The following is a 26,984-nucleotide window of genomic DNA, read 5'->3' as shown; positions in this document are numbered from 1 at the left end:
TAAATAAGATTGTGGAAAAATATTTTCCTCATGTGTAAATATTGGCCAATCACCAATCTCCCAAAATGAAGGACAAAATTCATCAGGACAAATAAAAAATATTGCTGGTTTTGGCATCATCTCTGGGAATAAGAAGGATTTATTGATGTATGAGCCTGGAATTATTTATTACAGTTTTTATCTTAATACAAACATTTCCACCCTCTGAGTTTAGATATATTTGAATATGGCTGATGAAGATAAAACAGTCTTTAGTGACACAACTTGTTTAAATTAAAGCGAAACTCATGGAATACATAAATTATGTTTACATCACACTAAAGTAAAAGTAGAAAAAGTCCTTCACATAAATAATTTTGCATCACACACTGTGATTGTGGAAGTGTTTTGCACTCGCATTGCTCATCTTAATATCATCTGAGTGCTGCTCACACACTTCACCATGTATTTGCTGATCAGATAGACCCATACAACAGTCGGCACGTTTTCAGAGAGATACGTTTCTGATCCCAGACCAATAGGGCACTTAAGAGATGTGAAACGTTGGTTGACAAACTGTGGATGTGGTGGCAAATATCTGCCGTCACTGTTTGTTTGAACTTTTATTTAACTACAACCAAGTTTCTACGCTTAGCTGTTTTGAAGAAGTTTTTTTTTACAGTTTGCTTTAGATCAATGTCTTTGAACTCTTACGGTTTTAGAATTCACTCTGATTTATTCCTCACGAATGCCAACAAACAATAGAAGACTTCACAACATTTCTCAGAGTATGAGGTCGAAGCAGAAGTATGCATACAATGCCCAACATCAAATTCTGCCACGTCTTTGAAGTATGTGTGTTCTCTATTCTTTCGATTTTTGCGTTTGTCTATTGAAATGCAAATGTGGCTGTTAAATTGCATCAGTGATGCATACATTACTTTTTCAAAGATGTCAACATGTCATTGTTTTAACTATTTTTAAGGATCAAGAAAAATCTAGTCCTTGAAGTTTAGTGCTCCCTGTGTGTCTTCAAGTGGACGAAAAAGCAAAACTAAATATAATTAGCAAGCAGGGTGGGATGCTGGTTAAGCTGGTCATCATATTGAGTTGAGACATTTTTTTATCAGTTCATACAGTCTGACAAAAAACATTGTATTGGACAATGATAATATCTGTTCTTTACTGTGATATTTGCGTTGTAAACTTAATAGAAGTAGAACGGTATGTGTAGCATATATGGCGTCTCGGACATGCAACACACGACTGGTTTTGGATTAAAAGCAGAACTGAGTAACACTTTGCTCATGAGCATGTGTGTATTCAAGCATTCATGTCTGAGGTTACATGTTTTTGTTTACAAAGCAATAACATGTGAACTAATCAGTTGAGCACTGGAGCTGCTCTTAAAGACACAACCTTCTCTTATTCAGATTTGGTAAATCATTCTTAGAGTTAATAAACACGTTTTTTGTGTCTTGTGTAAGTACACCTTGTTTTTCTTTTGCTTTTCGTTGTTTCTTTGGCATCTTTAAATTGGTCAGTGTTACTTTGATGTAATTGAAAGTGACATGACAAGAGATATGCAAGGCTGCTACCAATGAAAAGGGAGATTAGCCATATGTAGTTTTTAAGTATAACCTCCTTTTCATTTTGCTTGAAACCAGCCTCTGAGCAGACTTTCAAAAGGTGGTAAATTGCTTCCAGAGGATCCTAATGTGTTCACACTACATTCAGTCATTCAGTCATTCATTCACACATTTACACACACATTCACACACCAATAATGGTGAGCTACTACATTGTAGCCACAGCTGCCTTGGGGCAATCTGACATAAGTTAGACTGCCATGCACCGTTGTGGAAAAATACATTTCCTGACATTTGTATTGAATTGCAAATTTTTAGTTTTTGTTCATGGTAGTATGTTCTTCTCTTGCAGTATTTTTCTATTCTGTATGCCAAATTTTTTCCCACAGAATAAAAATGCATGTGAAGATACACAACACAGAAATAGAAAAATTCCATGCATCATTTTTTGTCTTTGTCCTTGTCCTAGGACTGACGGATAACCTTTCCAGTATTTACCCCACAGTTGAGGCTGTATGACATTTGAAATAAGATTTTAATACTTTCTCTAAATTAAAACATGCAGCAGTCTTTGTTAATTATTAATCTTTGTTAACTTCATCTTTTTCAGCCATTTGTACACTGTGTAATTGAAATTGAATAAGACAGAATTCATTTACGTTAGATGAAAAAATGAAAAAAAAGTTCATAATTTATTTCCATAACTTATGCCTCATAGGAATAAAATGTCATTTCTGTTAGAGTACCTGGTATTCGGCTGAAAACAATCATATTGTTGCCTAGAGCATCTGGTGGAGGCATGTTCTTTTCCATATGCCAGAAATGGCCTAGTGTAAAATATTAATGGTGTCATGATTTTGGGGGGGGTTTCTGTCAAATCTGTCAGGTTTACTTGCTTCAATCAAAGTCTGGTTCTGTACTTGTAGAAATTTGCTGGCATTTGAAAGCTAGAATCTATTGAAATTATACAATGCATGGAAACTGGACCTGATATTGAACTTGTGATAATTCATTCAGTACCAAGTTTGCAAAACGTGGGGACGAATAAAAGAGACACACACAAGGGACGTGCAGCTCATGTTGCTTATTACTCAGCATGATTTAGGCTGCAGTTTTTGCTGTGAATTATTACCATTCATACAGCACCTCTATGTGCACAGGCATGCACGGTTGCACAAATCCAGACATGTGTTGTCTCTAAGGTAGTGATCCATTTTGGCAAGTCTGCTCATTTGGTTAGGAAATCTGATTATTTTCAAGGGCATGTACACACTGATATAATCTGGAACGCTTCATTGGAAATATTTATACAAGACATTGTTTAAATAATCCCTCCTTTGTTGTTGCAAGTGCTTTCTCACTTTTTAAAATGAAAGTAAGATTTAATCATTAATTTAGTCGTAAATGGTAAGATCCTCATTTCCATTTTTATCAAGTAAATGTTTTTCAACTTAATTATAGTTGAGGTTTGAGTTTGAATTTGTTTAGAAACCCCTGCTGAAAAACTCATGGACAGAAGCCGATTCTATGTTAGCTTGGGCAATGTGAATGGCATCCACTCTGGCCATTCATCCCTTCAGTGATTATCTTTTCTAGTCAGCAAATATGAGGAGACACACATACATTTGCTGGCATGTATGTTACATGCCAGCAAGTCACAGCAAAGCCAATCATTAGAATAGTTTAATTTTCTTGTTTTGCACATTCACTTTTTTTGGCATTAATCCATCAGTATGCTAAGGTTAGCTTTGTGCTGTGTAAATAGAAAACAGATTAACAAATTTAATTAGACCATATTTGGATGAACACGCTGGCAATTGCTTTTCATCATAAACACATCATCAGACTGACTCAATTTTTGTTTAGTTCTTAATGACAGCACAATCTTTGTCATCGCCTTCATTTTCATTGAATTTAAAAATATCCTGGAATATCCGGACAAGACGATATCATAGTAAGTCATTCAACGGGCTGCTTTACACATGTACACTTAGTAGGAGCTGCTTGCTCAATCTGTTCAGATGCTTTTGTAAGTTCTGGTTGTTTATGCTTTCTGCTATCGTCTTGTTAATGCTTAAACCTGTAATCTCATGTCGATCCTTTCCCTATGCGAGTTGTTACATGGTTGTCAACTGACAACCATGTAACAACTCGCATAGGGAAAGGTTTCACAAGCCAGGATTTACCAGGTCTGACCAGCCTCTGCTGGCACCACATCCTCCTCAGGTCAGTCTGTTACAGTTCTGTCCCTGTCTTCACTTAGATGTCCACAATGTACAGCCGCAGCCTCGATTGTAGATTATCATAAGATGCTCTAAGAGGAAGTAGAACTGTAGACTACACTCTAAGAACATGGCGTTCATTAGGGGTGATGGTGGTGGCAGTGCTAGGAGTTTGCCCTGCATTTGGTGGGTTGCCGGTTTGATTAACGTTCCTTTTGCCTTTGTTGTTGTGTCCTTTTGCAAGACACATCACTCATCTTGCATGCTGGTGTTGGTCAAAAAGGCCAATGGCACATTGTTATTTTATTCTCAAAATATGCCACATAGACGAAACAAAAATTGTATGCAACCTTGATAAAAAGTAGTGTTTTTTTTTCTGCTATAAGTAAGAATGCAGGTCTTCTATTTGATCTTATGGTGTTTATGGACAGTATCTCAAGGTGGAGCTGTAGAAATAAAATGCTGTCCAGTTTGGAAATCACTGGATCTTCTTCTCACTTTCTCTCATGATGATGATTTGTTGGTGTGTGCTGGAACAATAGGCAACAAGTTTCCAGTGGAATCAAAAAATAGGGATCTTTGCTTTAGGTTCAGAAGTTCAACCATCTCAGTGACTTAAGGGATCAGAAGATGGTGTGGAAGATCAACAAAGGTGATTTAGTCTTCCTGTATGCATGTGTTACTCAGCACTGTTGTGGTAAATTATACATGGAAGAAAGTTAGATTGTGGGGCCACCTCAATAGTAATACTGATCAAAGCTCTTGAGGTACTGGCCCATCTGTGTTTCACCCTTCACTTAAGACAATAAAATATTGATCATGACCAAAATAATCACATTTTTCATACAAGCAGCTAAAGCAAACTTCTGCCTTTAGGTTCAGACTCAGTCAGTAAGGAACTTGGCCTGTCTAGAGGAACCCTGAGTAAAGCTACATTTTCTATTCCATATAAAAAGGCGTTAGCTGTGGGCACCTGCTCAGGATTTCTCTTGGACAATTCTTCTTTCAGATTTTCTGGGGAAATCCTACTGGGAGAAGCCCTCAGCGCAGAACAAGAACTTGTTGAAGATATTACGGTTTTGAAATGCCTAGATATTGCATTCCCCTATTACAGGCTGGAGAGTGTGACTGGTGAAAAGTATGCTTAGGTTTTCCTCTTAAACATTGTAAGAACCACATTGATGGATGGAATGAGTTTGGTTGATCACAAATATATTGTTTGATTGTTTTAATGTGTAAAGCTTTAGGAATACACAGAAAGGAAGTGTGTTTACAATTTGTCTGTGTTGTCTGAAGGTTATTTTCCATATCTTAAATGTCATGGCACAAGAACATCACATTGGTATTGTGTGGGTTTAATGAGGAAGAGGGACAAATGAACAAAAGCTGTGTAAAGCTAATAAAAAGTATCTTATTTTAAGGGATAGAATAAAATCCAGTAACCTAACACACAGTCAGAGAGATGAGTTAGATAATTTATTGTAGTTTTCATATTATTGTGGCCTGCATACCAAATGTGTCTCATATATATATATATATATATATATATATATATATATATATATATATATATATACATATATACATTCAGCTAAAGAATTGTAACAAATTGTCTATTTGTACAAATCTTAATTTACAGACTTTGTTATTGTTTAAATGATCCAGAAGTCAGAGTTGAGTGAATTAATAAATAAAAAAACATGCTCCTAATTAAAGGAACTGGATTTAAATGAGAAAAAACGCAGCCAAAGTTGAAAGAAAAACTTTAAAAGCTTTGATAATGCCGATATTGTTCCAAAGCATTTTAAAGAGATTAACAAAATATCTCTTTGGAACCAAGAAGTAAAGTCATGATGACTAAGTCACTGAATGGGAATGGCCTCAATACCCAGGAACAGAGCAAAGTGTTTTCAACTGTATTTAGCTTCTTATAACTCATCTAATACATAACTCATGTACTTTATAACTCATTATCTTCTGCAATTTGTCTTTTTCCATGATTCTCTTTTCAGTGCTTTTTGGTCAGTTTGTGGTGTTTCAGACTTTGCCCACTGATGTGGTCGAAATCTATGACGGACCTTCTACAGATTCAGCCCTTCTCTCGTCCATATATGGATCTCACTCAGGTAGCCACAACACCCAGACTTACAGGGTGGATAATTTAAGTTATTTAATTTTCTACTTCATATTGTCATTAGAATTTGACTTAATTAAAATGTTTGTTTTAAAGTAGAGCGAGCACAAAACTGTTGTCTTTTAAATTCCAATCAAATCACTTTTCCCTAGACAAATGTAGAACGTAAACAGTCTCCTGTTCTCAAAAGACAGGGTGACCATCAAGCTCAACATCTATTGTCTTTGAATCGGCTCCCAGAATCAAGCTATTAACATCTGTCTTGATGGCATCTCCTTTGTGTTTCTGATTTAGGCGAGACGCTTCCTTTAAGTTCAGGAAACAAGATAACACTCAAGTTTACTGCAAATGGAACAGACACAGCCAAAGGATTTCATTTTGTTTACCAAGGTAAGGTTTACTTTTTTCTCCACTTATATAAAGCATTTATCCTTGCTGCTATTACATAAAGTCAGCAGAAGAGAGCCAATGGATGAGGCTGGGCATAACTTAGCAGAGCAGAATGATGTGATGTCAAATAGCCTGTCTTGGCACTGAGGATGAGAGTGACAAATAAAGTGTGAGAAGACTCACAAGAGCTTTCTGTATCCTTCTGCCTTCTTTGTCTTGCCATCTCCTCTTCTCTCTGTTGCCTGTCTGCCTAACACACCCACCGCTCTTTGGCTTTCTTTCTTTGATTCTTGCTACCTCCCCTTTTATCCATAGCTGTACCTCGGACCAGTGCCACTCAGTGTAGCTCAGTCCCTGAGCCCCGATTTGGGAAGAGGATAGGGAACGACTTTGGCATCGGCATGGTGGTGCTCTTTGAATGCAATCCAGGCTACACACTGCACGGCTCCAACGCCATCAGGTGCGAGGCCGTGCCCAATGCCCTGGCCCAGTGGAATGGCACTGTGCCCACGTGTTCTGGTAAGCGCTCTCCCCACCGAGCTCTCGCTACGCTCCCCTGTATGTGCTCAGACACACACAAACACTCGGAAAGAGGAGACGTTATAAAGTGACCTATGTTTCTGATGAGACGAAAACTAAGATGGTAGCATGAATATTTAAGGTACTGATAATTCTTATTTTCTACAATTTACTGTAAGTTTTGATGCATAACTTCATTAGCTTTACTCAACTGAATCACTGCTAACATTTTGGTATGCTTAGAAAAAGTGTTGCTTAGACCTTCTGTTCACGTCTGTTGCGAAGCATCTGAGAGGATACTTGATGTTTTAATCGTAAATTTATTTTCAACTAATTATACTAATGTATTACCATTATCATGGTAATTGTTAAAAACACTGACTTTCATCCTGACTACTGCAGTGCATGAGATCCCACGATCTCACTGCTTTGCGAGGGAGATTGTAAGATCTACATGAAGTTATGACCACTGACAGGTGAAGCATTTATCATCATGGCTCACATTTGTGGATGAAGGACATGTTAGGCTAAAACATTTTATTCATAAAACTGACTCCATCTAGACGCAGAAAAAGTGGACAAGGATCTAAGTGAAGGGGCCGAAATGAACAGTAGTGAGTCAATGACAGGGTTATGGATGGTCAAGGCTCACTAATGCAAATAGAGAGTGAAGACTGTCCCAGTGGTCCGATTCAACAAATGAGCAACTGCAGCTGAAATCACTTTATGGTTCTGATAGAATGCTGTCGGATTGAACAGCGCTTTGCAGTTTGTTGCATGTGTGGCTACACATCAGAAAGGCTTTTTCTCTGATGGCTGTTGGTCAACAGGATAATTTCGTACCCCTTAACAGAAAAACAGTCGAGAATTATTTAAGGTGCAGAACAACACATTTAAGTTGTTAATTTCTGCAGTTCTTGATCTTTCCATGCCGTCTTCTACTAAGACCTTTTGGCCAGTAAGCAAGGAACAGCTTCAAGGGTCTAGAGGAGTCTATGCCTTAATGGGTCAGAGCTGTTTTTGCAACAGACTCTATTTGGCAGGCTACCATAATGTTTCTGTTATGATTTCAAAACTTGATTATATGTATGGGGGTTCTGCCATAATCCAAGAGCACTCATTTTCAGTCTGAAAGCAGGATTTGATGTCTTTTATTCTTAGTGGATGGTGCACAGCCTGCACCACCCACTGGATGTAGGAAGTTGGTTGGGTGACCAAACTCCTGCCTAAGATCAGAAGGCTGTTAATGATCAGTAGCACACAGCTGGCAGAGGTTTAGTATACTAGGAGCAGAAAGCTGATGTCGTTGTTTCTCCCTACATCCAGTGGGTGGCGCAGGTTGCTACAATCATAGTAGCCACACAGGCACACCCGCTAGAAGTAAACAAACGCACCCAGTACAACACTTTCATTCTATTGGCTGAGATGTTGCCAAGCGACTGTCCCAAAAGACGTTTCCAAAAGCGAGCAGAAAGTCGGAGCAGAGACCAAGTGTAAACACAAGGAGAAGTCTTGATTACAATCATAACAAGTTTTGAGAAGAAAGAAAGATATGAAATCCTGGTTTCAAAATAAAAGTGTAAGCAAAAGTATTATGTGTTTTTTTTATATATTTTGTCTTTTTCTATTCTTGAAAACAAGCAAAGATAGAAAAAAAAATTTCTTTTTTTCAATTATACAATAACAAAACAAAAACATTTATTTACATACAAGAAAATAACAGTGGCACTTCAGTTTCTGAAAAAAAAAGTCAAATTTCTCAGTAAAACATTCCAACCACTACCTCAAGAGAGGTGTGTGTAATTGTTAGATTTGATATTTAGTCTCAGATACTGAAAATTTTACTTTTTTTAATCTCTGGTAGAAAACATTTGGCAATAGATAGCAATTTTTAAGCTCTATAGTTGTATCACCCAACAACTTATGTGAATATCTCTTTTCATATGTTTGCTTGACCAGCCATCCTAGAGACATGCATGTAGAAGGATGTCGGCACATACTTGTGCACTCATTATGTTCTCACTGTAGATGTGGTTTTCATTCTCTCTCTCTGTACGTGCTGGTTTTCCAAAGACGTGCAGTTAAAAAGCCATGTTTCAGTCTCACAAAGAAACCCACACAGCCGCTTTGAAAAAATGCATAGCTATGATGAAGTGAGGCAAAACCTATTGAAATACGGCCCCATGCCAGCAAGCAAATAATCCAAGACGGTAAGTGCATGAGATTTCAACCGAGGGTTCATCCGAGTTTCCTGCCAAGCAGTGAGGGAATAGCCATGGCACGCGCAGTTTCATTTCAAACACAGTGATTTTTATTTCAAGATTGAATCTGGCTGCAGCATCTCCCTCAGCGACAGTGTACTCATTCAGAATAACGGATATAATCTCATAGGAACTTGAGAAAAAAAACAAAAAACATACTATAGTAAATTACTCAGGCAGTCTTTATTGGATATGACAGCATCAGGCGTTGTTTCAGAAGACAAATTTGCATTTCCTCAGCCTGTTGTAACTGACCCGGCACAAGATTCAGCACAAGTCTGGTTTTGATTTCACAAAACAAAGTTATTAGATTACAGTTCTTTAGGTGAATTTGAAGAAGAGTTTGGTCTGATTAAATTTTCTTCACCTGAGTGCATTCATAACGCTCACACAGTTTTTCATTTGGAGAAACTGACTTTCATATATTGATATTTTTATGTCAAAGAAATTGGGTTGAAAGTACTTTACAGAGGTTTTAAAATGTAAAGGAATTGTATTCATGCTGAGAGCTGTCGTGTGTAATAATTTATTGTAGATTGATAAGATGAACTGAATCATACAGCCTTTATTTTTAGTTGTTCTCAGATAAACTAATAAAAGTCAACAGCATGATAAACATGCAATATAAAGTTTGACTTTAAAACAATTCATCACTGTCTAATCGTATAAAACCTCACATATTTCTGTGATTCATGCTTGGCGTGCCCAAACCGTGGAATTCACAGTTGGTTGAAACACTTGTTTGAAGGTGTCAACAAGTAAACAGAGTCGCACAGTGCTTGTTTTTAAACCAGTGAGTCTTGTTCTGAAAGAGCCTCACAAGACCAATTAAAGTGTCTCAGTCTGGGGGAGTGGAGGAGGGTCAGACCAGAGTGCTGCTCCTGATGACACGAAATATTTGGAAAGTTTCACTAATAAAAGAGGAAAATGACTGGGACTACGCCCGACTGACGTTCTTTTCTTTTTTCTAATAAACAATGCTTCAATTGTTCTGGTACAAAATATTTTAAGTTTTTATTTTTTCATTTTAATGGATTGTCATAGGAGCATCTTTTGCCTTTTTTTTTTAAGTTCACAGCTTTGTTGTTAACCTCCTAACGTCATTTACCAAAGTGACATTCTCTTTCAAGAGCATACTATATGGTTGTGTTTTGAAGTATGAATTTCTGTACCATTTCCACATTTTATACAGTTGGGTCATTGATGTCACAAGAGGCTTTTAGGATGTGTTACTAGAGAACGGGGATCAACAGCAGGCACAGACTGTTGAATTGATCGCTTGGGCTTTGTGAACAATGCAGTGGATAAGTTACTTTTGACAGGTTCCAAAGTGAATTCTGAAACATTTTCAGCTCGTCTGTCAGACGTTGTTCTCTCAGCAACAAAACTCGTATGAGGAAGAATCCAATAAGCACCAGACTGAGTGAGAGTTTGTGCTTTTGTCAGTTCTGCTTTATTTGTTTGAATCTCACTTGTTTTAAGGTCATCTGATTAGATTCAGTCTGAGTTTGCCTTTTGTAAGTGACATATGCTGCCTATATCACCTCTACAAATTATTTGCCAGTGGTGTGGCAGTGTATACGCAACTTTGAAATATATATATATATATATATATATATATATATATATATATATATCCACAGATTGACAAAAACACTTGCGCATAGCAACTGTTTTTCAGTCTGGCTACCAAGAGATGAACGATCGTTCATATCTTTTCAGTCTCACGGTCACTACAGGAGACTGGGCTACATTAGTGTTTTAAAGTATGTTTATAATTAATATATTTAGACTGGAAATACAGAAAAATACATCAGATTAGTTAAAAGTGGTGTAGAATCTGAAAAAGCAACAAACAGGCTATTTACATTTTTCCAAACTAGAGGGAACAAGTCTTGTGCTCCTGCATTGCGTTGCAGTATTATTGGAGGATGCAGACGTTTTGCAGGTACCAACAAGGATTATTGTTAGGAATTGCTTCGTAATTGAATAAATTAACCATGCCATATGGTTCTCATAACAACTTGGCTTGTTGTACATCTTGGATAATGAAACCTGTCTTTTTCAGTTTGCACCCATCCTTCACAAACCGCTTTTAAAATATTAAGTTATCATCAAATTATTCTTAATTGATGCAATATTCTCTCATATGTCTCAAACATTTTGCTGCAGCCCTACAGGATACAAACAAACCCCAGTGAAGATTTAAATTGAATAAAACCAGAGGAAAAAAAGAATAAACATCCTCAGCAGTACTTTACTCAGTTTATGTGCCGTGTTTACTTGACCTTTTTTTGTCCCTATGGCCACATGGTTCTTTTAGGTGTATACATTTGGCAGGAAAGACACTAAAAACTGTACAGTTAGCCAATGTAATGGGTTTAAAACTGGAGTGACGTTCTGTTTTGTTTTGGTTAAAATCTTTACTGAACTTACTGGATGTGGTACAGATTGTTCTTATTTTCAAAATAATGAAAATACCGTTGCAATAATCAAGAAAACATAAAAAAATAAAAAAAACAACTACGAACCGTCATTTCTAATTCTACTCTGAAGACATACAAGTATTAATAGCCCAGAAAAGATTTTTGGCTAAAAAAAAAGAAAAAAAAAAAATCAGATTAATCATCTTTGGAGTGGAGCTTGCAAAAGCCAGACAGACATTTCTCAAAGACCTCATGTGCCTCCATAAAAGAAGCACATGTTCTGCCACTACTCTTTCAATATGTTTTGACATTAAAGAGATCTTGGCGATATGCCTGTAATTTTTTTAAGCTGTGCTGGATCCAAGTTGCACTATTTCTTAATAGTGGCTCAACAACAGTAGGCTTATAAGGACTTGATTATTATTATGGAATATTTATGACTCATTAATCTAAGGGAGAAAATGTAATTTTTGTGCATTATAGAAATTAATTTTATTTCACAAAAATTCAAACACATACACACGCACACAGGCAATTTTAGAACATACACCTGTTCAAACTACCTATTAACGCAAACATGAAGTAAGCCAATCACATGGCAGCTACACCAAAGCATCATGCCCTCTAGATATTGTGGAGGCAATTTGCTGAAGTCAAGAATGTGGATAAAAGCAGATTTAAGTTACTTGGAAGGTGGCATAGCTGTTTTTGCCAGATGGTCTGATCTAAGTATTTCAGAAACTACTGATCTGCTGGGATTTTCACACACAGATATCCTCAGCTTTACAGAGAAAGGGCCAAAAAAGAGAAAGTGTTGTGAAAGGCGGTTGCTGAGACAAAAATGCCTCGTAGATATCAGACCTCAGAGGAACTTGGGTTGACTTGTTCAAGATGACAAAGCATTATTCCCACTCATTCTTTCCCATTTTGATAGTTAAACGTTGGTAATAGTCATGTGATCTTTTGATATTAAATAAAAAACAGCTAATGTTCACAGTTACTAAATTGATTTTGAATAACAGTTTACTTAAAATAACTGAATATAAGATTACAACTTTCTTAATATGGTCAAGGAGTCTTAAAAAAAATGAAATGATATCCTTAAGCTGTAATGTGATCCTAGAGTTAATATAATTCAGCAGTAAAATTCATGTCAATATGCCTTTGCAAGAAGCTGATACTGTGATATTATGAAAGTGTGACTTTCCAATTTGTGGCTGCTTGAGCTGTAGAACAAAAGTAATTTTCTCAATTGTGTCAGTCAAGAGGATAAGAACAAAGTAGTCACTGTGGAGCTGCGCTCTAATTGTCTTTCTGACAGAAAAAAGTACCACCTAGAGAAATACTGGTATTATGCCAACTAATTATTGAAAATCTGAACTTTTGATGAGACAATCTCTCCATTACTTATTTACTCATGAAAATCAAAACAATGATTATTGCAGACCTGTACAGGGTAAATCAGGTTCAGGTGAAGATAAGCTCAATATGTGCTTCAAATCTGCACTTTGCACCTGTCAGGAAAAACCTGTGGAAAAACAAAACTAGCCATTGTTTAGGATGTTGTTTTCTACAAATGCTTAAATGTCACAGTGTGAAGCTATGTCAACATGTCAAAAACTACCTGTGGCACTGCTGACAATATGTAGCACACCAACATGTTTTAGTAGTTCAAATAAATATGTTTTGTTCTGGGCTTTGGAAGACTGAAATTTCATAAACTTTTAAATCTGATGCAAAGTAAAGTTTTAAATGTTCACTTCTGGGCAGAAGAACACATGACTGTTAATCTTGTTATAGATCCATTAAAACTGATTTTTAATACTGTCTGGATATCTATCTTGTAAAAATCAATTCATTAATGTTTCAGGTTTTATATTGTCTTATCGAAGTCAAAGTTATTATGCCTTTTAGAAGATGGAAAGACCATTTTACAGGAATTTGCAAAACCATTCTTTTTTTTTTTCTTTCTCTTTTGTCACTTTGAACCAGAACTTCAAAGTATTTTGTTGAGGTTTTCTGTGATAGACCAATGCGAATTATACCAAAATTATAAAGGATAAGGAATGGTTTTAAAAATTGTCGCAAATAAAAATCTGGGAAAAAATATTATGCCTTTGTGTTCAACTGCTTTAATTCCCTTAAAGTCCAGTACAACAAAGCCATGCTCAGAAGTCACGTAGTTAGTAAGTCTTGTTTCTATTTTCATCTCTGTATAAATACAGCTGTGAAGGCCTCAGAGGTTTTTAGAGAACATCAGTGAAGCAACAGCATCACAAAGGTCAAGGAACACAGCAAACTGGTTGGGGAGAAAGTTTTACATAGGTTAAAAATAGGGTTAGAATATATAACAATATCCTGTGTTTTGAGCATCTCACAAAGCACTGTTCAGTTCATCATCCAAATCAGAAAGGGTATGGAACAAATGCAAATACAGCCACTTACAAGGTGACCAAGGAGGGCATTAGAAGCAGCCAATAGACCAATGGAAACTATGGAGAAGCTACAGAGACTCGTAGCTTAAGTAGGAGATTTGGACCATCAGTCCTGCACCAAAAACTAAATAAATTCCCATATTTATTTAGCCACAAACCATTAGAATTAGGTGTTTTGGTAAAATGAAGCTATAGTTGAAGTTTTTGGCTTACATGCAGAACATTATGTTGAGAGGGTTATTAATTGGTAGCGATATCCCACACACAACTTGGAGTTATAAGATCAATGAAAACTGCTTATATAAAGTATTAATTAATGAATGTAAGCCACAATTTGTATAATATTTTAATGAAATGTTTAACATTATTGACATTACCCGTTTAATTTCACAAGCACAAACTCTCTCACTGTGATCACTACTGAGCTATCTCTTCCCATTTTCTGTTTTTTTTTTTTTTTCCCCCTATATTTTGTCCTTTCTCCAGTTCCCTGTGGTGGAGTGTTAACTGAGCGTCGTGGCACCATCCTCTCTCCCGGATACCCTGAGACATACTCAAATTATCTGAACTGTGCTTGGAGAATATCTGTTCCTGAAGGAGCTGGCATACAAGTAAGCAATGTTGTTTTTTTTTTTACACTTAATAAAAATAAAAAAATTAGGAAGAGATTTCTTTATTTCCAAATGGGCTACGTATTAGGTATGTGCTGTTTTACATTTGTATTAAGACTGTTTTCTTATTCAGATCCAGGTTGTAACCTTTGCTACGGAACACAACTGGGACTCACTGGACTTTTTTGATGGCGTGGATGGCAATGCTCCAAGGCTTGGGAGCTACTCGGGTAAATTTGATATAGCTAAATTTTAGTTGTCAGTTCCCACTTGAATTTCAATCAGATGTCACAAAACTCTAGGAGCAGACAGATGTGGTGATGGGGCTGATGACATTTGGCATGTCCTTTGAGAAGGCTGTCGAAAAATCCAAGAAGTCAAGAGAGAGGAAAAAAAAATCTCTTCTCTCTCCCACAAGTCTGTCTTTGCGGCAGATATTTTCATTATACAAGCCCCAGTTCAGTCAGGAATTTTACAAATGTAGCATTGTCACTGGGCACGCATTGATGAAAATTGTGCACTTACCACATGGTAACCAACAAGAAGCAGGCTATCCCATCATTTTAGATGCTAAATCATACTATAGGAGGGACTGGTGCAGCATAATGACTTCTGCTGCAATATCCATTTTAAGAGATGAGTTGTCAAAATTTTCAAGAGGTGAATATTTCATTTAGAACAAAGCTCTTTGAATAGTAAAATAGCTCTCTTGTATAGCTCCAGCAAGGCAGAGCAGATGTGCAGAGTGAAAAGGTTAAAGCGTTATAGATTGCCAGGAATCAGTTTTAGCCTGGCCTAAACCAATGAGCATTATTGTCATTACGCTGGATGTCAAAATCTGCTGGCAAAGTTACAGACGTGCAGCTGAAATTGAAAAAGATGTCCCTGAGATCAGAGATGCCAAATCTCCATAATTGTCTGTCGTAATTGAAAATGGTTTGCCATTTTGGGGTTTCAGGATTTCATTTAAAATGTTTTACAGTCAAAATGTGGTGTGCTCAAATGACTTGGAAGGAAATGTGATCCTTACCAGAGGTAGGCTGGTGTTGGATTCTTTTAAAATGGTAACTTTGAACAATGACATGGATTCACTTTATTATATCACTAAAATATACAAACAAGGAAAATTTAGATGTTTTTGCTTCTGAAGCATGAAGTCTAAAATCCATTAGAATGTTATTTAAAAGTCACACTACATTAAGGTGTGGCACCTTTATCAGTAAATAATTTGTGAAATGGGTGAGGAATAATTGAACAAAAAACTTAGATTATTTGAGTCCAGCTGAACAGTAGAATGGGTGGTGCAGTTATGGTGAAACTTCATCAAAAACTTCACGAATCTTAAACTGTGATTTTGTACAAAAGGTAAAAAAAATATTGAAATGTTAAAATGTGTGTCTTGTGACCCATTTGCAATTTGATATCAACTAACATGTAACCTGCCTGGAAAAGTCAGAAATCACCACATAGCCCTGAGGATAGCATCCAACATGGCCTCCACTCCATGCAGATGTAGTGAAGTTACATTCTACATTGGAAGTCCTAGGCATAAACTTTTTGTTTGCTGTTCTCACTCTGAAATTGTGCTAATAATACTGTGCAAAACCCTTTTTTGGTTTTGGTTGAGTGTAAATGCATCCTCTTATTTTATAATACAGGCACAACAATCCCCCAACTGCTGAACAGTACCTCCAACAACCTGTACTTGACCTTCCAGTCTGACATCAGTGTATCTGCTGCTGGTTTCCACTTGGAATACACAGGTATGAGAGATGACATGTCTGCTTGTTTGTCACTTTGTCTTTGTTCCCCTGCTGTACGTTGCAGCTGCTGCTCAGGGCTAAAACACAAAAGTGATGCTGCTGGTCTAGAAGGCACAGTGAGTCGTTGATAGAAAAATTATGAGCTAGGAAATAGAACGGAGAGTATATATTTTTTACCCTCTGTATAGTTTAATTTCCAGTCTCTGTGTCTGCGTTTTTTTCTGTTCCAGCCTGGCATTCTCCAGTGCTTTTGCTTTCAAATTCGTGCATAGCCTCAAGTTACTGGACTCACATCCCTTTTCATTTACGACCTGAATTTGCTCATCTCTCAGTGGGGTATTCACTCGGAGGCTTTTTTTTTTTTTCCAAAAGGAGCTTTGTGTACTAACATTTAAAGAGTGTGGCTGGTCCCTGTGGAGTGACTCATTTACTGCATCCCCTCAAGTCAAAAATTTGTGCAAATGAGAATAAGGGTGATTCTTAATAAAACAGTCCACTGTTATCGACATACTAAGTGCTTTTCTTTCCCTTGTGTATTCCTCAGATGGATTTTTTCTTTATCTGCTTCTGCAATTTATGGTCCTATGAGATTTTTTTGTTAACAAGGTACATTTAAAATATGTCATTGTGACGTAAAAGTCAACTACTAGCAGTGATGTAAATGGACAGCAGTTCAAAAATCATACCCAACAAAAAAAAAAAAAAAAAAAGACTTACAGAGGTTTGTGGTGTTGAAATAACGAATACCAGAATGACATAATGGGACTTTCCTCCTAACACTCCTGCTCACACAACAGCTGATCTCAGTTCAGCTTAACAGATTCCACAAATTTACTGCTGGTGTGATGACACATCATCACTGAATCTGCCCTTATTGTCGGTGAGAGAAGTCCCTCAGCGACACACCACTGTTAAGAATAACTTCATCACCAGCATATGCCAATCCGTTCATCTTTGGTATTCCTGGGGGATATTTGGTAGCAGGTGTCTACCTCTTCTCCTTCTTCCTCACAGCATCGGTGGTTGAGAATCATTTCGGTGACATGTTTCTCTGTGAGCTTTCTTTGTGCGATTTTACATTTAAAGTTGCTGCAACATATGTGCAAGGACCTTGAATTTATTTTTATTGTGAAATTTGAATTCATTTTCATACTGACATGAAAATTGGTATCTCCTCTTTTTCCCTTCACTGTGCTTGTTCAGGTGCATGTTTTCAGATAACTTGAGCCTCTTGGAAAGTGACTTTGTTTCCATAAATATTTCTTCAACTCAGTGACATAAATGTGTGTCCAAAATGATATTTGTGTCTGTCGATGCTTAATTTGTATCAGGGAGAAAATATACCCCAGAGAATAAAGAATTGAATTATTTGGACTTTTGGACTGAGCCCAGAGCCATAAATTTCTCTGTCAATGGCTACATTTATCACTTAAAATAGCTTTAGCTTTTGGATCTTTTGTGACTGCGAGTTGATGCTCTGAGGAAGCACAGGGGAAGAGAGTTTATGAAGTAAGAGATCTGGGGTTTATTGAAAAAGTCTTGAATATCAAAAGAAGACATAATTAGAGAGGTTTCCATGTTGTTATAATCTTAATTACTAAAATGACAACGGATATCTAACGGTGTCCCAGAGGGCATACTCTCCTGCATGTTGTAGTTGCGTCTCTGCTCCAGGACACGTGATCCAAGTGATTTCACTAAACCATCAGCAGGTCCTGCTAATGACAACATCTAAAACATGATGCATAATTTATCTTGAGGATCAGGGATCTGGATCACTGATCTGACATGAACTAAACAATAATATTGTCTCACTAAATCACACGAGAAATAAAAAAATAACAGGCTTTGTCGTTTGGAAGGGACTTTTAAATAAAAGAAAAACAACTTTAATTGAATTGCCTTCAGAAATAGTCTGTTGGGATTGATGTTTTGGAATTAGTCATTTGGCAACTGCACCTGCAAGCAGAACTAAAAATAGACTTGTAACATATGTTTGTGAAATGTATTAAATAAATTATTTAAAGACAGCAGCTTATTTAAAATGATTCCAATGAGTCAAAGACACGATTGTCAATATTTTAGATTCATATATCTACATTATTGCAAAGATAAAGAAGCACTGTGTGGTACATACATATTGTGTTTTCTCCCCCTCTGTATGTAACCATGCACTAATGTAAAGTAAACATGACCTTTTTATTATGTATGTTTCATTATACAATATTTACATCCAAATACACAAATGCACAAATACACAAAAGTTAGGAGTAACTTTTGTACACTTTTAGCTGCTGTAGCTTTCAGTGATTATCAGCCATATGACCTTGTCATTCTCTTGCACTCATGTGGAGAAATTCTGACATAAACCTCTATTCAACATTTATTAAGCTCTTTGAAGCTCACTGACATTCATCTGCACTGAGCTGTCAAGCCCCACCACAGCGTTTTAATCACGTTAAGGTTTGGACTGTGATGGGACCATTGCATCAGCTTGATTCTTTACCTTTTTATAAATTCTGTTTTAGATTTCCTCCTGCCCCTGGAATCATGACTCTGTTTCAGTTCTCTGACAGACAGTCAAAAACTCTGTGGTGTTTGGCATTTTAACATACTGACACTGATTCACTGTGCTTTTGTCAAATATGTTGCTGCACATTATGGCTTGTTTTCACATTGGTCATTGTTGCAGAAATCTTGACATTTCTAAGGATTGACAACAAACCAAAGCAGTGTGATATGAAGCAGTCAGATGGTGCTACCCACTGTCTTATGGCCAATAGAAGTAGTAACATTCAATAGCACATAAACAATTTTACAATTGTAATAATTGAGACACATATGGCACAAATATGTATTTGACCAACAGAACCGTTCTAAATTACTTACACCTTACTGATATTTACTTAGTTGTTTCCTTCTACATTATTTTATCACTGGCTGGAGTTGGAGACTCCTGGACTAAGTCTATTGAGTGTTACTGTATGACAGTGTGACAAATGTTCATAATTTTCAGAAATATAAATGAAAGCCTCTACTGTAGATGTTATCTTTATGATCTATGTTACTGTGATGACACTACAACTGACTGAAGTTCAATATAATTATCCATAAACACTCAAGCACTTGGTTTAGAATATATCGATAGTCAAATTTGTACTTTACAGAGCAAATGTTGCACTAAAGTAATGCTGTGGCAAGATATATTCCAATAAAGAAACAATGTTCACATATTATGATCATGTCTATTTGGAAAAAAACACTTTTAGCTCATTTTAGTATAAGAACCCCATATCAATTCATCACAATTGTAACAGATCATAAAAAACACTTTTTCATATATTTTTCCACAATTTTTAAAATTATTTCCCCTTGATTAGTTCAAAGGGCTATCAATGACATCTGATTTTAATATGTTCATATCTGGGAAAAATGTGGGATTAAATGGGTTTAAAGGTTTTTACACACCCTACTTTGAAACATTATAGTGCTCCAAATACTAAGCATAAAAGCAAGAAAATGAAAATGACTACATGGAATGGCTCGGACCCAACCAGAAGACCATCTGTTTAAAAAAATAAATAAAATCCCCTTTGTGTAATTGCTGAATTCCAGTGAGGCCAGTCACAGAAACCATGTCTATTGCCCATTGCCACATCTTAGATGTAGAGCATTTAAACCACCATTCCTAAGGCCCCCTTCACACTAGATTAGACCACCCCATGGTCTCCAGGACCTCCATGACTGTCTGAACATGCCGAATCTAAGCAAATTTGTAACAACAAAAATAAAATTAAAAGAAAAACCACACTTCAGTTTCAAAGTAATCTTAGCTCTTTGTGATCAGAAAGAAATGCATCTGCTCCTTTCTAGGACATTTTATTCATATGTCATAAGTATCATCCTGGGATGATTTCTATTTTTAGAATATGGATTGCTCCCCTGTTTAAATGGAAATCTGACTCGATCTTAAGGAGAAGGATTGGATGTTTGTAGAAGGAATCACCATCAGTATTTCTATCATCTTATCACAGGGACAGAATGCAGGTCAGGGTGTTTTTTTGTTTGTTTTTTTATGGAGTGCTTCCAAGTTTGTCATCTACACAATAATTGTATCCTGAGGCTCTGGAGCTCTGAAAGTGTTTTTAATAAACTGTGTTGTGACAATTATAAAAGTATACTATAAACCTTATGAGCCGCTACTCACTTCCCTTTTCCCCTCATCCTTTCCATTCCTTATTTCTAAATATGACGCCAGGGCTTTTTTGTTTTCTACAACATGACAAATACATTTAGCATTTGCAAGAACAACTTGGAAAAACTCCCAACCCCCTTCGCTCCCAGAAGCTATTAAAGCTGAGTCCACGTGTCGTTTGATGGTGTCCATGCTTCTCTCTTGCCTTGGAGGCCTACTTTGCATAGTTAGTTCTTCCAGGCTTCTTCATCACGCACTTGGGATCATCATAGACTGCCACCTCAATATTAAACCACTACAAACTCCCTATTGAAATTTTGAGCATGCCAAGTTTCTGATTCATCCCATAAGAACTCTCCAATTTCCTAACAGAACCTGTTCATTTTCTGATTGAATTAAATGTTGAGGCTTCCTTAGTCCAATCTAGTGCAAAATCAAAGAGGTATGTTCTCAAAATGGATCCAAATGGATAATGCATTGTGCCGTATAGCCATAATTTAAAGGTTTTCTTTTGTATTTATTTTAACATATCTGTTAGGGCCACCTTCATTAAGGCTTTGTTTGTATTAGTTCTTGATTTTATTCATTGGTTTTACATCCAAGCGGGATTCCAGAACTGATTTTCTTAAGCTTTTTTTAGATACAACTATCTTGTGATAGATATTATCGATAGTACTATGATCATTATTAAACATTCTCAGGACTTCTTTATGCCTTGTTTACTATAATATTCTATTTCTTTCTAAAACTATATTAAAACCAATTTTTGAAACTATAATAGCTTGTCTATTAGTCATCATGCCAATGAAAGCTGACTGTAGAACCTAAGAAATAAAATCAATAACTAGAATTAATCAGTAATTAAATAGACAGAAGGTATCAATCTCCTTGAATAATGGAGGATCAACAAAAGAAGCTCATATGACTAAGAGTTGAAGAAAGTGATGCTTTGTCTCCATCATTAATACATAATATTAATGTATTAATATAATTTAAAAATCAGACTCATTTTATTTCCAATTTGTGCTATATTATGACCATATGTACGATATCAGTACTCCTCTAATTATAAAGTTAGATATATTTGAGAATAGTGAATTATTAAAATATGACAATGTTAGCATTGTTGCTCCGATTCAAATTTTATTGAATTTTGACGCAGTTGAGAAAGAAACTTGCCTTGTAAGCTGCGTTATCTTAGCCCTTGTGTTTAATAGCAGCTCAAACTGTATTTTAAATATATTTAACTTGAGTTATATTCGCCTCCATGTTTATGAACATTCAGTCTGTCGTAATATTTGCTGTAATGCTTTAATTAATTTTCTTTCCTCAGCGTAAAAACCTATGTTTGCAAAGTCTTCGCTTTCTTGTGTACCTGGTAGATCTTCTTAGGTTTGATTTTTTTTTTCCTTTTTTTTTTTTTTGCATGCCGCCTCCAGCTTCTTATTTTGAATGCCAAACAGTTCTTATTATCTTCCCTGGTATGATACATTTTAAGCGGTTAATGTAAATGTTAGATTTATGTAGGCTTAGTAAATTTGTGAAAGCAAAAACAAGAACCAAGTGAAAACAAAAACCGATAAACTCGTTTTTTATGCCGTATTCTCCTTTGGCATGGCTGCAGTTTTCGTGACACACATGGTTCAGAATTAATTAGGTAAATACAGTTGGCAAGCCTTCCTGTTTAAATACCAATTGTGTATAACAAGGACGGGACTCGGTCCAAACAGGGCAGCTCATGCAGGGACACGTCAACTTTCTGACAGCAGGGAGTCTGTTCCTGCAACAATGTAAAGGTATTTGCCAAAGGATACACCCAGTTTCATTGGAACTTTTGCCATATGTTGGCGGACACTTGTTCCTAACTTAAACAGCGGTTTAAACGGTGCTCCTGCAGTTAAATGCCAAATTACGGAAATGAGTGCTGAAAGGGAAGTGCTTTACTGCAGCCGGGGTTTTGTTAAAAGCCTCCAGACAATGTGAGTAGGTCTTACAGGATTCCTTAGTTGATTTCTAATAAACGGAACACATTCAGGTTCAGTGTTTCATTATTTAAAGCACAGAAAGAAAATCCCAGCATTATCTCGCAAACACATTTCACCGTTGCCTTTGCTGTTGGAGTAAAACATAATGTGCTGCTTTATGAAACAGTTTGCCTCTTTTACAGTACAGTGCAAAACGAACCACTGTCTGTTCCGTGCAGTGTGGACATATGGTAATTACATTGAACTGTTTAATTTATAGCAGCTTTGTACTTTGATGTTACACTTGCTTCTTGGCTGCCTCATACTATGACAGCAATTTCACAGTTTTGTGACTTGCAAAACCAAATCTCCTTGATAATGTGTAATAGTCTTATGTGAATCCTAAGTTGAAAGAATCCACATTGTTCATTTGCAGCAGCTCTTCTTTTACTGAATTATTGCATGGGGATGCTTTCATGGACCTCAATGCTCTGTGCCTCTTTAGGTTACCATCACCTCCCACACAAATATTCTAACTTCCCCTAGGTGTTGAGTGGAGTCATCACTTGAGCTATTTTCCGCTCTGATGAGTTACCTTTCTGTTCTGAATATTGTATGGCTATATTTGCTCCCGTGTTTACAGACATCCATCCATTTGGACTTGTTGACACTCTGAGTGGGTTTGAATGAGAGTGTACAATCATGTGCATTTTAATGCCCTTCAATGGTATGTACATCTGTTGCTAGTTCCTGCAAACAGAACAATAGAACAATGTTGTTCCTGTGTTGTTAGCAAAATTTAGTCCAGTTTTCATTTGTCATCATGTTTTCTTTTACTTTCAGAATAAATTGAAAACATTTATGCATTAGTAATAAAATGTTGACAGTCACAACAATGTTTTGGTTGCAGAACTTTGCAAATTATACAGTTTATGGGACATTATTATTTATAAAACTAAACCAAATAAAAATAAATTGTACCTGATTTACAGCTGTACAAGATGAATTTTAAGTTCGTTTTTTTCTTTTTCTTTTATATATATATATATATATATATATATATATATATATATATATATATATATATCAAAATGCCCAAGTGCACTATATCACAAGATTTTTTTTTTTGATGCATCCGATCAAAATCAACATCAGCTATGTCCAAGTTGATATTTGAGATGAGAAAAACCACATTTTACTGTTGTTGGATTATTAAACCACTCAATAAATTATTGCAATGATTGAGATGTCCTTATATGAGCATTTCTGTGATAATCCATCACTGTTTCCTATATATTTGAGCCAGAAGTGGTACCCCACTGTGTGCATAAAAGAGATGAGTATATTCAATAGAGCTGCAATTAAACAATTTAAATGCTATATAAGTTATGTTTGTTTAATTAACAAACATAAAATTATAAAAGTTACAATTTTCAACTGTTTTTGTTGTTTTAACTTAGAGGCTCGAGTGGTTACTATTGCTGAAGCAACCTGTCTGTGAATTACCTGCAGAATGTAGACCGATACATTAACTCCAAAATGTCTTAATCCTACATATTCCATAATATCTAGACTTCCACACTTTAAAAATAAATTAAAGTAGAGCAACATTGTGTAAGCATTTTGATCTCCTTTAGAATATTTGACATGTCTTTATAGTAAACGATCATCATAGTTGATGTTCTTTACTTTGTCACAACTACTGCACCAGAGAGTGTTTTTGTTGGCAGCTCTTATGTATTGTTCATTCACTGACAGGAAAAGATCCCTTTCCTTCCTATTTTGGTCACTGACTGATTTCTTTGTGCATCTCTAATGTGTGCCTATTTTAATGGAACATGAGTCATTCAAATGGAAATAGAATTACCAATGTAGGAATAATAAAAATGCTAAAAAGTAATCTCATCTGAAGCATTATAAGGTAGCAATTTTAGAAAGGTTGAATGCAAATCTGTGTTTCTGATTCTCTGTCTGTGTAACAGCAAATGTAGGTTTAATTTACCTAAAACGTCCCACACTTATGTGACCTAAATCATAACCATTGCTTTTAAGCCAAAAGAACACTTAATAAGTCACTTCTGTACCTGGGAAGTGACACTGTAATCATTTTGTTCAAATCCAGCTTAAAGCTTCTGTCAAGCATTACTTCAGAGATCTCTTTGTAATTTCGCTCTGATTGCTCAGATCACATTTGGCTAGACTTTGTGATTACATGCACAAAGAATGGCTTTATGCTTTCCCCTGCTTTCTAAATGGTACCACTGCTGTAATGAGAAGGATAAAGAAACGAGGCTTAATTGTTGCTCAATTATAAGTACATTTGATTTTAATGAACCCTGTTGTCTCCATGGATGGAAACAGATTAGTTACACCCTAAATATTTCGGTGACATTTACAATGGACTAAGCTGATCAACTTTCTGTTTAATTTGTGTTGTCCTATGTGATGCAGAAGAATGATCGCTGTCCACACTTGTGTGTTGTGACTCTGTCATAAGCAATAGGTTTGGATTCGTGCCCAGAGCCGGCGCCTCCCAGTAACGGCCAAAAAGTGGGGGATCGCTACACTGTGGGCGACATGGTCTCCTTCCAGTGTGACCAAGGCTTTTCTTTGCAGGTAGGTGAAATCATTCATTCAGATTGTTGTTTCTTCGATACATGGTGGATGAATTATATAAAGTAGTAATTTTAAAAAAGAGCCCCCAAGGATGAGTCACTTTAGGCAGTGCTCCGGAAAACATCCATGTTGGTTTAGAAATGTGGATGAATAAGTAACTATCCTTTAATTTGCCGTATGCATGCAACCTTATTTCTAATGCTCTACTTTGCTTTCATGTTTTCCCTCCAAAATGTCAGAGTTTAATGTGTGAATGTGTGCATGATACAGAGCGGCTTTAACCTTTTCCCCATCCTTTTTTAGCAGACACATTATAGTCGAAACGTTTTGAGCTGTGGAACTGTCCAAGGCCACAGGCAATGGATTGTGAGAGCAGTCGCCTTACTAATCCCACACTGATTTTTCTCTTCCTGGCTCGGCCATTCACCTTATTTCACATTCTCTCTGGGCCAGCCAGCAACTTCTTACACACATCTTCAGACTGAGTGTCTGAACTAGAAATAGACTTGAGGACATTCTTGAAAATGGAGCACTACAATAGCCGAATCTTTTGAGATGAGTTGTGTTGTTTTAAAAGAATGCATCTATTCTTTGGGGAAAAAACACCTTTAGGTATAATATTGGTAATGTAAGAACACTTTTTTTTCTAGAAAATGTACCATGTAAATGTATTTAAAACAAGAAAATATCACTGCTGAACAGTAAACTTGAGTAGGTTACCTCTTTTCTATTAGGATGGGCTATTTCACCATTCTTTTACAGTTAAAGCTGCCTCTTGTATTTTAGTTAACCACTATCCATTTATGCCATTTGACATGGCATAAATATCTTAATCTCAATGGATTTTTGCGGCTATCTTTACAAAGAAACAGTGGCACCAGCATCAAAACTTGAATAAGCTATATATGTAACACTTTGGCACCAATTCTATGGAAATCTACTTGTGTATTACAGCAATGATATCTGATATTGTTAATAAATGTCATGCTAAAGCAAACAAATACAAACATGCCTGCTGCAGCTCATGAAAAACTGAAAAACAGTGATTTACGTTGGCCAATTCTAAATCTTGCTTAGGATTACTTAGGACTTTCTGCTGTGTCCTGTTTTGTATTAGTGGACATTTTTAGAGTAGTTTCTAAATGTTTTTTTTTTTTTTTTTAACAGGGTAATGCCTATATTACCTGCATGCCTGGCCCTGTCAGGAGATGGAATTACCCCGTACCTCTGTGTATAGGTAATGTTTCCTTCTATATATTATTATGCACAGGATTTTAATGAAGTTCAAATGTGGGTTTACCGCAGCAAACAGACCCTGACTTGTTTTTTTCATATTTTTCCACTCATTGTTTCTTGCTGGCTCGTTAACACTTAACTCACCCCTCCCGTCATATACAATGAAACATTAAATCAATGTCCTAAAAAAAAAGAAAAGTGGGCTTTTTTTGTATAAAACCATGCAGTAATTTTATTGTTAGGGATGATGTTTGTGTGCTGTTGATTTAGAGGGTAGATGCTCTGCTTTCCACTTGAGTTGAGAATCAATAGGACTTTGCTTGAATTCTGATCTCCCCGTTGAGACTCTGTTGTCGCCCTGACACTTCCTTTGATGTCGGCTGCCACCATGATGGAGATTAAAGATTACCAAGGCAGCACTGCATATTCTCTTTTAACACCCCAGTGTTTCTGCCCACCATTGTACATGTACTCTACCAATGGCTGAATCCAGTGACTAACTACAGTGCCAGCGCGTACACTGCGTTCCTCGTGTAAATATTCTCTGCCTCTGGTCTTCAGAGTTAAGCAAAGTCATAAATCCCAGCTTTGCTGTTGACAGCCATGTTCCTAGCTGCACACGTTCACTTGTTGGTTTAACTCCT

General features: G+C 36.4%; 1 protein-coding gene across 1 annotated transcript in view; it reads left to right on the top strand.

Annotated features, from left to right (window-relative positions):
• LOC106931503 (CUB and sushi domain-containing protein 3-like) overlaps positions 1-26,984 on the top strand; it is a 219,087-nt gene that overhangs the window by 100,975 nt on the left and 91,128 nt on the right. The window contains 8 exon segments of the mRNA XM_088014026.1: positions 5,803-5,916; positions 6,219-6,314; positions 6,630-6,833; positions 14,442-14,566; positions 14,700-14,796; positions 16,225-16,329; positions 24,986-25,104; positions 26,272-26,341. Of these exon segments, the coding sequence (XP_087870152.1) occupies positions 5,803-5,916; positions 6,219-6,314; positions 6,630-6,833; positions 14,442-14,566; positions 14,700-14,796; positions 16,225-16,329; positions 24,986-25,104; positions 26,272-26,341 (930 nt within the window).

The sequence above is a fragment of the Poecilia mexicana genome, unplaced genomic scaffold, assembly GCF_051168715.1.
Source record: "Poecilia mexicana isolate PSO_F unplaced genomic scaffold, ASM5116871v1 scaffold_16, whole genome shotgun sequence".
Taxonomy (NCBI): domain Eukaryota; kingdom Metazoa; phylum Chordata; class Actinopteri; order Cyprinodontiformes; family Poeciliidae; genus Poecilia; species Poecilia mexicana.
Note: the sequence above shows the minus strand (reverse complement) of the source record. Positions and strands in the feature narration are given on the sequence as shown.